This window comes from Psittacula echo (genome assembly GCF_963264785.1).
Source record: "Psittacula echo genome assembly, chromosome: 2".
NCBI lineage: Eukaryota > Metazoa > Chordata > Aves > Psittaciformes > Psittacidae > Psittacula > Psittacula echo.
This window is the reverse complement of record NC_137737.1, coordinates 139,750,006-139,765,499: the sequence shown is the minus strand read 5'-3', so window position 1 is coordinate 139,765,499 and position 15,494 is coordinate 139,750,006. Positions and strand designations below refer to the sequence as shown.

Below are 15,494 nucleotides of genomic sequence, written 5' to 3'. Positions count from 1 at the left end.
CCCCCCCCCCGAAAACCACTAAATATTACATTAAGTTGTAAATTTTCTTTTTTTCCTTTCTTCCGTTCTCACTTAGGTTGCTACATGGGTAGATGAAACTTTAAGCTCCGTAGCGTCTAAATTAGAACACACTGCACAGACATACTCAGAGCTTCAGGGAGAACGGATTGTTTCTTTACATTGTTGTGCTCTTTATACGTGTGCTCAACTAGAGAACAACTTGTATTGGTGGTAAGTAAATGCTGCGCTTATGTACTAGATCCACTGGATGTCTTCATGTTATGCTCTGAGCAGCATTGCAAAACTACTGAACTGCAGTTGTTCTGATTTTTATAACTCTGCACTTGTGCTTAGTTTCCCTTTTTAAAGCGTATTTATTTTCTTCTTTAATGCCAAAAGATTTTTTGGATCTAGTTATAACAACTCTAACGAAAGGACAAGGTTATTCTTTCAGGAGATGTGTATAAACGCTTCAGCATTCAAATAGCTCAGTACTACACAGGATCAGAGAATAACCTTCTTTATGCCTTTCAGGCCTTTTCAGATTATGAGTATGGAATAAACTTATCCATGTAGGAGGTACACAATCTTCTGTCAGGTTCTGTTAGAAAATTTTGTCTGAAGAAGGGTGAAATAACATCAGATGTTCCCTCTGGAGCTTGTTAAAGTTTAACTCTTTTAAAAATCATAAACTATTTTACCTAACAATTTGATAATTAAAAAGCCTATGTTTAAAAAAGTCCAACAAAAAAACAACAAAAAACCACAACAGAAATCCCCCTAAACCCTCAAAAATATCATTCCCGAAAGCACTCTGAAATGAATTTTTCGTTTGAGTGAATTCATTGAATATTACTAAAGCTTTGTCAGTATGCATTATTTTTGTCAGTGTGTCAAAAGTCATTGCATTACACATCATGCCCAAAGCTCAAGTAGCATTTAGGCATGTCTGAGTTAAATACTTGGTGATGAGTTGGAAATCAAAGCACTGAAAATTAATTCAACGGAACAGTTTTCTCATTAAATTTTAATAACTCTTTGAAATATATGTAAGTAGAATTGTAGCTAGGCTTGTAGACTTAAACATAGGTGTATTTCAGCTTCCAGTCCCAGATCTCAAAATTGCAGTGCTCTGATTGTTGGCCCTTTTGTTATGTTATGACATTCCTCACTTAGAGTAATTACTCATAGTATAGAAACAAGCTATGATAAAGTAAGCTATAACATTGGAGATACCTGGCTATTAGTACCTGCCATCTTTATTGCTTTTAGAATAATTGGTGCAATGTATAAAAAGACTTATTAGCATATATGTAATCTTTGAAAGCAATTTATTTATTAACCAACTTGTCCTTTCTGGGAGGGATTAAATGTCAGCAGTGGTGAATTTGTGTTAATCAGATTGATGTAGACAATCTGTTACTATTGATATCCATAGTTACAATGGTCTGTAGTACACTAGACAGGATTTTGATTTCCAGTGTTACACAGGACTGATGCTTTTCATGTTTTATTTAACATGAAGGAGAATTTTAAATGAAAGTGTCCAACTCCATAACCCACTGACTAAGACATGAAGTATTACAATAATAGGCATGCTTAACTGTGTGTGTGGGAGTTTTCAGCTAAACTGAGTGGATCCAATTTCAAAAGAAGTGTCCTATTTTCCCCCTTCTTGCAGCTTAAGTCTGTCATAAGAGTCTTAGACTCCTTCAGCCATGTCCCCAGAGAGAAAGTGAGACTATTAAGGTACAAAACCAAAAAGCCTCACCCTGTTCTCCGATGACTGCAAGTTCTGGAGATTATCACTAGTCATGGGAAGGATGTCCTCAAGTTCTTCGGGGACGACCCACAACTCGAAAACTGTGACTGGAGTGTACCATCTGTGACAGAGGTCTTGCAGCATTTTGGACTAGAAGAAAAGCCATTTGGCAATGACATATCTTATGTGCTCCTCCTACTAATAAATTGGCCAACTGAGATGAATTTGGAAAGTGGAGGTGAACATAGGAAAAGTTGTCATTTCTACAGAGGTTTGACATTTTAGAGGTGGTGGCACAGAGGCCTGTATATTGAATCATGACTACATAAAGCAGAAGAAATTAATATTCAAAGTTATAAAATGAGCATTTATTACAAAGCCTTTTTAAAATAATATGCCTTTTTCCACAGGGGTGTAGTTCCTTTCAGCCAAAGGAAGAAAATGCTAGAAAAGGCCAGAGCGAAAAACAAAAAGCCGAAGTCTAGTGCTGGTATCTCCTCTATGCCAAACATAACTGTTGGAACCCAGGCAAGTGCAGCTGTCACATGTGGCATTTTTATCATGATACATGATGAGTTTACAGCCGGCTATTGAAAACAAAATGAAGGTTGTATTCTTGTTACGCACAAAAGTTGTATCAATAGTATGGAATTAAAATAGTATGTTTTAATTATATGACTGTAAATTGATGTGTTCTGTTAGTGTTGTCACTGTTACATGTATGACTAATGGCTGCAAACATGGAGGAACAAGCTGTACTCATACAAAGTACTTCTGGTTTAACTTACCTACTGAGAGAAAATAAGTATCGAGATATGTTTCTCAGTAGGGGAAATAGCTTTGTAAATTATTCGACGTTTAAGTGCCTAATGTACTAGAGTCTGGGTTTGATTTATTTATGCAGTGGGATAGGCCTTTGATTTGAAGCCTTTACCAGAAAGGTTAATAGCTGACACAGAGGGTTAGGATTCTTTGTGATTAGTATTAGAACTAGTATGAGACAAACCAGCTTCTTCTGAGGGAGCACATTTCTTTCTGTTCCCTATCTGTTATAATCAACTCTGGGATGAGTCTTTGTTATTAGATGAATTGTTCCTTTTGTGATTGAGCATCTAAATACTATTTATTAAGCAATTGCACTGCTAAAGTGGTTGCTTTCAGCTGTGAATTGCACAACAGTCTCTTTTTTTCCTAGAAAAGTGCATAGTACATCATGGTGACTTCCCTCTTCATCTAGTTCCATAAGCTTTGTTTTTTGAGTACTGCATATGTCACCAAGAAAATGGCATACATATATGATTTCCCTCAGTATAACCTGTTGTTCTCATAGAAAAAATATTTCTGTCTGTAGGTGTGTTTAAGAAATAACCCCCTTTATCATGCTGGAGCAGTTGCTTTTTCAATCAGTGCTGGAATTCCTAAAGTGGGTGTGTTAATGGAATCTGTTTGGAACATGAATGACAGCTGTCGATTTCAGCTTCGGTCACCTGAGAGCTTGAAAAACATGGAGAAAGCTAGCAAAACTACTGAGGCAAAGTAAGTGTTGAGAACACACATGCACGCACACAGGACATTTATGTGGTATTCTCTTGAATTGATTAATTAAAAAATGAAAAGAAGAAAGGTTTTTGTCAGTTTGAACTTCCTGCTGCCTTTGTAAGATTCTAACTTTCTTGTTAACTCTGCTAAATGTGCAGAAATGCTCAGTGCCAGAAGGGTGTCTCAGTTGTGTGAAACAGCTATGCAAATGTGAAATGCAGAAGAAATATTAGACTTAAGATTTTCCTGCAGTGTTTCACAAAGTTTCCAAGATTTTATATTTTAATAACAAAGTGGTTTTCTTATGGAACTATTTTCAGGCCCTTCATGGCCTTGAGAAACTTATTTCAGTCCCTCCATAGTCTGGGGATAGGGAAAGGAAATCAGGCTGACAGTTGCCATTTAAATGTTTCTTAAAATGGGGTTTAAACCATTTCAAGAAAAGCTTGAAGAAGTTCAGCAGTTCTAGCTAGTGTTTCAAGTTTCTACACAAAGCTAGTAATTATTCTTGTCTTCAAATGAGGCACATCTAAGGATGTTTATTTTCTGTAATATTATATCTATGCTCAGTTAATATTATAAAGCTAATATCTGATAAAGCAGGATAACACCATTCCCAACATCAGATGTATAGTCTTGTCAGTTATGAAGGACTATGGAGTTATTTCATTATAAAGTGTTATTAAAGGAATGTCGCTGGGGTGTCATTGTCATGGAAAAAAATTCACCTTTTTTCTTCTTCATGCTAAGTGATACCTTTTATTCCAGACCTGAAAGCAAACAGGAACCAGTGAAAACTGAGATGGGTCCTCCACCATCCCCAGCTTCCACTTGTAGTGATGCATCTTCGATAGCAAGCAGTGCATCTATGCCATATAGTAAGTAATATGTAGCTCATAGTAACATAAAACATTTGTGTAGGTAGAAGCTTTTGTAAAAGGCAGTTCTACAAAGATTCTGTCCTAATTTCAGAATCCCTTTTGGTCTTTCAGTCTGAACTGCAGTATACGTGAAAACTTTGTAATAAACATTAGATAACACTTGAATTGTCAGTGTTAAATTTAAGAATGTTAATATAAGCGGTGACTGCTTGATGTGAAGTATATTTAAGCAAACATAACAGTTCTCAGAATCAAAAATATCTTTCCGGAGGTGATAAAGAGAAAGTTTGAAGATAAAGTTGTTTGTGTGTAATTGCAATATGAGAGTGAGGGTTTTTTACAGCTGAGAAGTTGAACTTGTTTTGGAAAATTCCCTTTAAGATTAAGCTGTTATTACACAGTTTGCCTTGCAGGTGAACTTCAGTGCATAAAGCAGTAATTCATAGCCTGTTACATAAAATGCTTAAAACTAGACTTTCTTTACTAATGCACAAAAGCAGGGAGAGAAGTCTTATAGTACTGTTTGTACTTAAAAACCTAGAAGGCTACGTTATAATTCATGCAACTTATCTCTTAACCATTTTTTTCCTTCATTTAAACCATACATTTATAAACAGTTGATTACAATGCTATCATTTGAAGAAACCTCTGTGCTCCTGCTTCTTCTAATTGTTCATATACTGCAGTTCTAAAAAGCATTCATCTGGAGAATCAAATGGCCTCATTCAGTGGCCAAGAATCTCATATGCTCAGATCTGTAGTACTAATTAATTTTTGCTGCTAATTTCTTCTCTTTTGCAGTTCTTTCAGCTGTGATTTTTCACTGACTGTAACTTTGCTTGGGATTTTGTACTGGTGTTAGAAGTTAACTTCACAGTTGGCTTAGAAGTTTCCTGCTTCTGACTTTAAATATATTGATAATTATGCTGTATACTCAATTCAGGAGATTGAAGGTTCTTGTCAGTGTTAAGTTAGCCATGTTATGTCTTTAAATTTGATCCCAAGTGTTAATATAGCTATTGTTCAGGTAATATTTTTGCAGCAAATCTAACTATTGCAGTTACTATTAGCCCTAATAGCTATTTTTCTGCCTCATTTGCTACTCTTCTAGATGTTTATCAAAAATCCATATGTAGAGGGCAAAGTTTATTTGTAAAGGTGATAAAAAGCACTGAGCAGGGCTGAATGGTGTCATGATGTAAACCTTTTTCGTTACAGCTTGAATATTTGAACCCTGATGAAGCAATTTGTAGTATCCTAATTATTTTGCTTAAATGTCCTTAAAAATTGCTTTTTATCAGATAGGCTTTATTAGTGCTAATTTCACAGAAAAACATGGAAGTGACATGATGTACTGTTAGGTAGCTCTGACTTTTAAAGTCAGATTCTTGTTAACCTCTTGTAAATTTCTGGATTGGACTGTTGATAATCTTTTTTGTGGGATTGGTTTGATGTTTGAACATTGCATTTTGATGCTTTGATTAAATATTTCAAGTCTGTCTTTTTTGGTAATAACTTTTTTGTCTCAGAGAGACGACGATCTACTCCTGCCCCAAAAGAGGAGGAGAAAGTAAATGAAGAGCAGTGGTCTCTGAGGGAAGTTGTGTTTGTGGAAGATGTTAAGAATGTTCCTGTTGGCAAGGTTTGTCTAAAATACACTGTCCTGCCATCTTTGGGGAGGGAAAGAAAAAATTTTCCCTTTTAGATAAGCTGTTAAAAGAATCATAGCTTTGGGGATGCTGCAGAATGTTTATGACTAGACTTTTGCTGCATCTTTGCTTGTCCATAACACAATGAACACATAAAAGACTGAATGTGTTGTGAATAAAAAGTGATGAATCTTAAAAAATAAAATTCTGGTACTCTAAGTTGAACCACAGTATTAAGAAAAGCAGCTGTGGTTTTATCCAGAATATTATTTTTGGTGACTTAAGCAACAGCTCCTACTTGTCCAGTGAGATTGTGAAGAGTTACATGTGTTGTGACTGACTTTAACATATACAGCAACTGAATATTCAGGTGAATCTCACGTTGTTGTAACATGCTAACAGATTTGTTTATTTTTTTTATTTTATTAATTAGAAATGGCATGCTTCATTAGTATGACTGTAAAGTTATTTGATGTATTACTTTATTTCGTCCTTGTAATTTTTTCATTTTCTCTCTAGTAAACCTTTGCTCTTAGTGCTGTAGGGGGAAATACTGTTTCTCCTTCGGCATTGTTGTGCGATATTAGGAGGGATCAGGTCATCTAGACAGTTCTCTGTTTCACTTTTCAAAAATCAGAGCAACAGGAAAGCCAATGAAGGTTTTGCACAAAATGAAGAGGTTGGGTTGCTTTCTGCTGGATTCAGGGAAAATTAAAAAAAAATGTTACCAGAAGAGAAAATAACTGTCCACACCAGGCATGTGGATTTAGTCCTTCTACTTACATCCCTAATGATTCACTTGTGCAGGAGTGGAAGATTTGCCTTGAGCAGTATCTTTGAAAGGAGAAGGCCCACAATGAATTTTCATTATCAGTTTTAGGTCATTTCTGCAAAAGGGAGCGTGGAGCAACTTAAGTCATTGAAATACTCAAGTTTCTATAAATGAAATTTTGAGATCTCATTGAAGTTGCTTAAACCATTGTTTGTCTCATCAGCTTTGGGAATTCCGTGTTGTCTCTATCTGTCCTTCATGTTTTGGATCCTAAGATCTTCAGGACAGAGACAGTTTTACTGTTTCTGTATACAGTTGTAAAGGTGTCTGTGTGCTTTGTCAAGAGCTACTATAACAAAGAAATGAGTAAAGCGTAAGTCTGCTAGCTACACTCTTGGATTTAGTCATCTTTCTCCTTGGAATATATTCCAGTCTCATTACCATTTAAATCCTTCATGGGCTTGGAGCAAAACTAAGCCTTTGTTCCTTCAAGTATGTCATTACATGGAGGAGACAATGATTATAAGATTATCCACCTAATGGAAGACTGATATAATGAAAAATCTTGGCACTTGTTTTCTTCTGTTGTCTGCAGTGGTAAGAAATATGATGGAGTCATCTTTCACTGTCATTTAGAAAAGATATGGGCTGAAATAAGCCTTCGTTACTGCTCACTGGTATCAGAGGAATAGAAGTTGCTTTTGTCCATCCCATGCACTTTCAGATACTCTACCTGCTCACGTTAGCTTCTGGATCTCCTCTGCTGGAACAGCTTTAATGGTGTTTGGAACCACAGTTAGAACAAAAGGGTAGAGAACTTGGGTTGGAGCTGCCTTTTCTTCTTCGGTATTTTGTTTTGGTCTGAGGCTTTCCATTGGCAGTGTCCAGGGCCTCCCCAAACTACTTCTGTTCATCAAAGTTATCCTTAATCCGGTGAGACTTCCATGTATTACCAGTTTTGCAGATCCTATGCCCAAAAAGCTTATCAAGTCTTAGAGATTTTGTGAAACATGAATTTCAATGGAGTGGTTGTTTAACTTTGTATTGTTTCAGTCAGTCACTTGAACTTTGTATTTTTTGTTTGATTTCTGTCTGAGATAGTGAAGTCTTTCAATGAGAAGGTTAAATTGAAAGAAGTCAGGCTGCATAGAGTCCCAGAAGAGTTACCTAATCCCTATTAGGAAACTTCTTGATCTTTTTAATCACTAAATTTTTGATCTTAAAGAAATGTGTCAGTATTTCTTGGGAAGTGCTCATTCTACTTTGAGGGTAGAGGGAGGAGCCTTTTCTGTGATGTTAAAATTTCTTCCATTCCAACAAAGAGATTAGATAAGAAATAAAAATTACATTTACCTGGTTTTCTGCTGCTGTGTCTGTAGAGGGAATATGGTGATTCCGGAGAAGGAAAGAATCTACAGATGACTGGTGCATCCAGAGGTTTACTGCTGAAAGGCTCAAGTGCTGGTAGTCAACTTAGGCTGAGTAGCCTCTAAATATACCAATCTTTAATGTGATTTTTAGTGAACAACCATAAGAGAGAACAGGGGAGGAGAAACGGGGCTCAGGATCTGCTTCCACTTCTTTTTGAAGAAGGGACTTCAGAGGAATGTTTTCTACCAGTCAGTGTGCTTTGGCATTGTGGCTTAAAGGAGTGTGCTGGTGGGTTGATAGTAAGGGTAAAGAAGACAACAATGTATGTTTGTCTTTCAGCTTATCAATTTGTTTTTCTTTTCCATTAAAAAGAAGGATCAGATCTCATTATCCTGTAGCTGAAAACGCTCTAAATTGGATCTTGCATTTGAGAAGAAAACCTTTACACTTCCGTTTTTGTTGCTTAATTTTCATTTGTTTGATTCCGTTATTTTAGTTTAGTACTCATAAGGCAAACATTGTGTATAGAGTTTTGTAAAATGCTTGTTTCTAATTGATGAAATTTTTGCATTAGCAATATGAATAAGTACACTAGTTCTGTAAGCTAAAGCGTTGAAATCCTTTAGACTCTTGGATTTTATTTTTGTTAATGTATTTTTCAATGAATTCAGATTTACATAATTTCAATTAAAGAAGCAACTTATCTATCTTGTTCAGTGCCAACCCATTATACCACATCTCTGCTTTGGAGCTTGCTAGGTACAATTGCTATCAAATATTTCACTCAGGCTCCCAGTTGCCAGCTGCATAAATGGATAGTTTTGTTTCCTTTCTGTGCAACAGCCAGTAGCCATAATAGTAACTATTTAGTTAAAGAGCTGCATTTTCGTTACCTTTTGAAGAGGTGAAGTTGTTCTCAGCCAAATCTAAATAAATATATTTTCCACTTTTTAAAGCTACATGATTTTTTTTCTTGAACCATAAAATGGGAAAGAAAAAATATTTGGCATGTAGACTTTGAAAGAGTCACCACAGCATTCCAGCACTTTAAAAACTGTCAACATTTCTTTGAACACATAAAAAGTGATGCAAGTGATAACATTAAGAGCAGACAGAAAGCATGTAGAAGAAAACTTGTAATTATGGAGATAGGAAGTGTTAAATATTTGGAGATTCTTAAGATTAAGATTTCTTAAGGTATGTTTCTTCCCCGCACCTCAGCCCCTGATTGTAAATTTGAAACTTTGTAAATGAGATTTCATACATCCTGCTAGTGGTTGACCATTTACAATCTTCTGTTTGTAGAAACAGCCCAAATTTGTATAGCATTTGTAGCAACATTTACTCATTAACAAAACAGTCTCTACATGTCAAACTAGAAGCTGCAGCTGAGCCATTGGCATGTGATTTCAGGCTTATGAGTTAGTCTGATTACCGTGAAAACATCTAAATGTACCTTGATTAAATTTTTTTACAAAAACATTTTTTTTTTGCATAGTGTTGTCTGGCAAGTCTCAATAGAACTCTGCCCTTGTAGGGCCTAGATCAGAGTTAATGTTCATGGATCTTTTGAGTAGGTCTGAATTTTGAAACTTTTGGGTAGTATTCTTACAGCCGTCGGTGATTCTCTAGTACTTGTACTAGGGTCTGTGCTCTGAGAGTGAATTTTCACTATATGGGGAGCAAGTGCTTTGACTCTGTCTACAATAAACTTCGTTAGTAATACTTTTGTATTTGTTTTTTCTTTTCCTGGTAAAGGTCTAGTTTATTTTGAAGCAAATCAACCTAAAATGTTTCTGTTCAAAGCTTTTGGTAAAACTGTAATGTGTTCTGCTTGTAGGTGCTAAAAGTGGATGGTGCTTATGTTGCTGTGAAATTTCCAGGCACATCCAGTAATGCAAACTGTCAGAGCAGTTCTAATTCGGATCCTGATCCTTCTTCTCTTCTCCAAGACTGTAGGCTGCTCAGAATAGATGAACTGCAGGTACATCTTTGTGAAACACTGAAAAAATGGTTTGTGTATTCTGAAATGTCGGCACTATGAGTTTAATTACATCTTAAAATTTAACGTATGTTTTCAGGTTGTAAAAACTGGTGGAACTCCCAAAGTTCCTGACTGTTTTCAGAGGACACCTAAAAAGCTGTGTATTCCTGAAAAAACAGAGATCCTAGCAGTAAATGTAGATTCAAAAGGTAAGTAGGACTTACCCTGTAAGATACTCTGTTGGAGCCTTTATTACCTGTTTCTCTTCCTAGTGGAAACCAACTACTGTCAAACTAACATAAGCTGTTGTTTCCACTGATACTGGTAATTCCTTAGAAGTGCTTTAGTTAGGAGTTCTTTTACTGGATACCATCAGTAAAAGGCATTAACTTTTTTCTTCTTGTATCTTTGAAGGAGTGCATGCTGTTCTGAAAACTGGGAACTGGGTTCGATACTGCATATTTGACCTTGCCACAGGAAAGGCTGAGCAGGAAAATAATTTCCCTACTAGCAGCATTGCATTCCTGGGTCAGAATGAGAGAAGTGTTGCTATTTTTACAGCTGGACAGGTTTGTGATTTTGTATCTCAATCATTTAACCTCACTGCACTTCACTTCCGTCATCTTTGAATAGGATGATACAGCCTTTTGTAAGGCTTTTCCAAAGACTGGCAAAGAAATAGTTCTTCAGATGGGTTATGAAAGAGTTGCTGCTACCATAAAGATTTTGAAGGCGTGATGAGAATAGCAGTCTAACTCACTTAAGCACTTTTAATAATCTCACTCAAATTCTGCCTTGAATACAAAGCAAAAAAGGGGGAAAAACTTGACAGTAGTTCCTGTGTTAGTGTAAACTTGTCATCTAGTTATATTGTGGAATTGGATCAGATGAAAATCCACTCCTTCAGAATAAATGGAAATATTAACAAAAAAAAACCCAACTGTTTTTGATATTAAAAATGATATATTGAGGTTTTGTGCAACTCTTTCTACTATCTGGTGTTAAGTATCTTATCTGATTATACAACTTGATTACACTGTGCAGGCCTTCATGAGGAGGGCTGATTAAAAAATACTAGAACTGTTCTAGTAACTTCTGCAAATGTGATATATGTTGCTTAGGATAGTCAAAGGAAATACTTTTGGAAAAAGAACTGAAATAGAATGTTTCATTTTAATATATTAAACTTTCTCTGAAGCATTTAAGTAAACTAAAAGTATAGGTACTGTGTGCTTCATTGGTAATGAATATAAAGCATAAGGAAATACTTTTAATAGTATTTAGTACGTTAAGCACATTTCAGGCATTTGAGAAAGGAAGTGTGATATCTTGTTCTGCCACTTGTCATGATAGGAGACAAAGATCTAAATGAGAATTTGGGGTAAACTGTTGTCATTACTGGCAGTCAAGCAGAACTGGACCTTTTGGGAAGGATGATGTTCATAAATTGTAGAGACTTAATGATAAAACTTTTTTTCCAAATATAGGAATCTCCTATTATTCTTAGAGATGGAAATGGTACAATCTATCCAATGGCAAAAGATTGTATGGGTGGGATACGAGACCCTGACTGGCTTGATCTTCCACCTATTAGTAGTCTTGGAATGGGTGTTCATTCCTTGACAAATCTTCCTGCTAACTCGACTATCAAAAAGAAAGCTGCTATTATCATTATGGCTGTTGAGGTAAAGTATTTTCTTTACTACAGAACTATGTACTTTTTTTCCTCTTGCATTAATAAAGTTATGTGTAAAGCAACTTTGTGTTTAGATACCGATTTGTAATTTCACTATTTCAAAGAAACTAATTTCCACAGAAGATTCTCTTAGAAACAAAAAAGTACAAATATATTTCTATAGTAAAGTGAAAGATCCATTTTGGGGGTGCGTGGCTTCTGTATCAGGCTTTTAACTAGTAATATTTTTCTAGGCATTACTTTTAAAACTGTTAACCTTTTTATGTTTACTGCCAGTGTACAATTTTATTTGTTTTACGAGTGTATAGTTTTTTTCTGATGGATCCAACAACTTGTTTTCTTGTGTATCTTATATTTGGACCATACATTAGGAAATTAAGTCAAGCGGAGATATTCTATCCTTCTCCCCGCTTCAGTCACCTGTAGAGTTCTGTACTCATCTGTGCTACTGTATGAATAGGTCTGTTGTGAATTTATTTATCGAACTTGTATGAAACCACAAGTAATTTGGTGCAGTTAGAGCTGCTGTGTGCTGTGCTGCCACCAGGAGGTACTGTGTACCTGTTAGACTATGATTCATTTCACAGTGGAGTATTGCATCACTGTAAAAAAGCTTGTTATATAGGGCGTGAGCCTCCCAGACCTTCAGCAACTTCTGTTCGTTCGCTTTTCAGCATGTGTATCACTTGTTTAAAGCAAATAGGTAGGAGCTAATTGATGTAGACCCCTTAGTTTCTCAGTTGTACCACTTTTCCTGTTACATGTAGCCATGAAGTAGAAGTAATCTATTTTAAGAACCCAGCTCTGAAGCCAAAGACATAGTTTTGTGAGCCTGATAGCTTCTGCTGTTTAAGCTTCTCCTTTCCTTTAATTTGTCTGTGCCTGAATGCTTGCCGTTTTCTGTTTTTTATCAGTACTATAATTGAGATGATGTGTATTCTCAGCAGTTCCTGTACTAACTTCCAGCCCATGTCCCAGATTTAGGCGTTTCTATTAATTCCAGAACCAGAAAACTAGAAGTTAGGAAACTTGTATGTCTGCCTTTCGTATTTTAAATTGTTAAAATACTTTATTCTTTTGAGTACAGAAACAAACTTTAATGCAGCACATTCTTCGATGTGACTATGAGGCTTGCAGACAATACCTGATGAATCTTGAACAAGCAGTTGTTTTGGATCAGAATCCACAAATGCTGCAGACATTCCTTGGCCATAGATGTGATGGAAACCGCAATATTCTGCATGCTTGTGTGTCTGTATGCTTTCCAACCAGCAACAAAGAAACAAAAGAGGAGGAGGGTGAGCTCAAAAATATAATGAAAATACTTTGAAAATAAACTTTTTATACATTTTGAAGAACATTTGAAATAAAGGCTGTATTCTTTCTATACAGGTGACTTAAAATTTAGGACCTAAAATGCATCCTAGCCTTTCAAAGGTGCTGTGACAACATTGTTATTACTCTCATAAGGATTTGTAAGAATTGACTAGTTAAGAATACTAAGCTGGTTTTATTGATTCTAAAAGACAAACTTTTCACATCCACACATTGATTGTAGATGAAGACAAGTATTTTCCCACCTTTCTATCACTAGTATCCCTGTTATTTCACTAACAAGCTTTTAAGAGAAACAGTAGTCAATATTTTTCAAGTTTTATAGGATACGTTAATGCCTTCAGTAAGAAATGCTACTTGCTGTTGACATGTATTAAGAGATGTGAAAGAATGGCCTTCTGTTAATGCCACTTACTGACACAGTTAAATACTGTTATGTAAGAAGTATGCTAACAGAGCAAGGTTGCTAATTCAAGCACTCAAAAATTAGGAAATGCCAGAATGAAGTTTACCCCTGTGCTATGCATGGGTGTGCATTGTGAAATGGTCTTTAATTACACCGTCATACTATTTTTTCCACAGGACTACCTCATTCAGTGCACAAGATGGACGGTGCTCACCGAATGGGTAGCTATTCAATATTTCTTTTTATCCTCATCATTCAGTGTGTGGCCCCATTCCTTACTTATCGCACACCATACAAACCCTGCACTGAATAATAAATGAACTTCCTTGTGGGATTTTTGTATGGTGCTGTCATTGAATTTTAGTCATTTATAGACCTTAATTGTTCCTCATAACCCTGTTTATAAAATGGGGGTAATGCTGCAGCTTTCTCATCTCTTGCTTGAAGTTTTATTATAGCTTGAAGTTTTTATGTATTCAAAGCTATTAACTAATTTTGAAGGTTCTGTTTGAGAAGCCTAGGGCCTGATGTGTTTGTTTTTTTTTTTTGAGTAGGTATTATCTCAAAACACTTTATTCTACAGCTAGATTACTGGTAGTTTTAGTTGTTCTCTGAATGTTAATTATTTCTGTGAGTTGGGCACCTTTCAGGTGTCTAGAAATGAGTAAAATGTATCATGATGATCTGCTGTTAAAACTTGTTTCATAAAGTACTGTGTGCTGTTAGATGTGGCAGAGATAGGTTCCAGTTCTCCAAAGTGTTGTTCAGTGGCATTAAACAGAAGACAATGCTTCCCCCTCTCCTTGCCAAGCTGTCGCTGCCTTACTACATGCCTTTCAAATGTTGCAGCAAACAAGGCATAAACAGTTTGCTCGTTGTACAACCCTTCATCTTTAGTGTGTCGTCCATCCTGTGCACTGATTGAGGCAGGGGTCTTCTTGTGGGGGCACACAGCTCCCCCCTTCCCTCCAAAAAAAATCCCCAACCCAAACCAACCAAACAAAACCTAACCAAGAATGATTATTTTACTGTAAGCACACAAGGAAGCAGAAATAAGGATGCATGGGCAAACTTAATCTGACTTTTCCTGATTTGAGTGCTTGTCTTTGCAACCTTGACATTTTTTCAGTAACTTCATTTGGATGTAATTTAACTTTCTGAAAAATGAAAAATGTGAACCTGATAGACTTCTAACACCCCTCTGCCTCTCTCTTTCCCCTTTTAAAAGGGGATTCATATCTTTAGTTGAGTCACATCCACCTTCCACTGTAACTGTTAGCAATGGATATTAAGACAAGTTTATTTTCTGTGCATCATCTGGAGGGCAGTGCTGATTAATGTTACTGTCTGTAAGTTGTACAGCCATCTGTTAAACTGAAAAGAAGTTTGATTTAGGAGTTAAGGCATCAGTTGCGGACTCTGGATATGATGTTCCTTAACAATTACAGAACATACTGCTCCTTCCCAGCTAGTACCTGCCTTAAGTGCCAGAAGGGGAATATTATGGGCAGGGATAAGCTTTTTCATTCTCGGGTCCTATGCCTAGTTTTGCCATAGCTCCTGCAGTGCTGGATGAAAGAATTGCAGGAAAAGTGGCCCCAGACCTGCAAAGCTGCTCTGTTTCTCTGTGATTTAGTATGTCATCAGTCTTGCAGGTAGAGAGGATCTTGGAAAAGACACGTTTAAAAGAAAGGTCCAAAGCATGTGAAATCATTGAAGACTTATGATACTAAATTTCAGATAATTTTACTGAACACATATAAACTGAGGGGTTTTTCTAGAGAACTCGGACAAGGTTTATTGGACAACAGAACAGCAAATTACCCTTAAAGCCAGGGCATTTGCAATAGGTGGGTCTCCAAAAAGGAATAGAACTTATATAAATTATTATTATATTATACTATATTATATTATATTTTTATATATTATAATTTATATATTATTAATTTTTAATTTAATTAATTTAATTATTATTATTAAATATATATTATATTTTTATATATATTATATATTATTATATTATATTATATTATATTATATATTATATTATATATATTATATATTATATATATTATATATATAATATATATAATATATAT

General features: G+C 35.7%; 1 protein-coding gene across 18 annotated transcripts in view; it reads left to right on the top strand.

Moving 5' to 3' along the window:
* UBR5 (ubiquitin protein ligase E3 component n-recognin 5) overlaps positions 1-15,494 on the top strand; it is an 87,361-nt gene that overhangs the window by 41,159 nt on the left and 30,708 nt on the right. For 13 of the 18 annotated variants that reach the window (XM_080609883.1, XM_080609882.1, XM_080609888.1 and 10 more), the window contains 11 exons: positions 77-231; positions 2,173-2,290; positions 3,114-3,298; positions 4,070-4,179; positions 5,712-5,824; positions 9,815-9,958; positions 10,056-10,167; positions 10,373-10,527; positions 11,446-11,643; positions 12,742-12,952; positions 13,572-13,616. In XM_080609883.1, the coding sequence (XP_080466009.1) occupies positions 77-231; positions 2,173-2,290; positions 3,114-3,298; positions 4,070-4,179; positions 5,712-5,824; positions 9,815-9,958; positions 10,056-10,167; positions 10,373-10,527; positions 11,446-11,643; positions 12,742-12,952; positions 13,572-13,616 (1,546 nt within the window). Of the gene's footprint in view, positions 1-76; positions 232-1,721; positions 1,895-2,172; positions 2,291-3,113; positions 3,299-4,069; positions 4,180-5,711; positions 5,825-9,814; positions 9,959-10,055; positions 10,168-10,372; positions 10,528-11,445; positions 11,644-12,741; positions 12,953-13,571; positions 13,617-15,494 lie in introns of those variants that run through there. The other 5 variants (XM_080609880.1, XM_080609895.1, XM_080609887.1 and 2 more) reach the window with 2 other exon arrangements.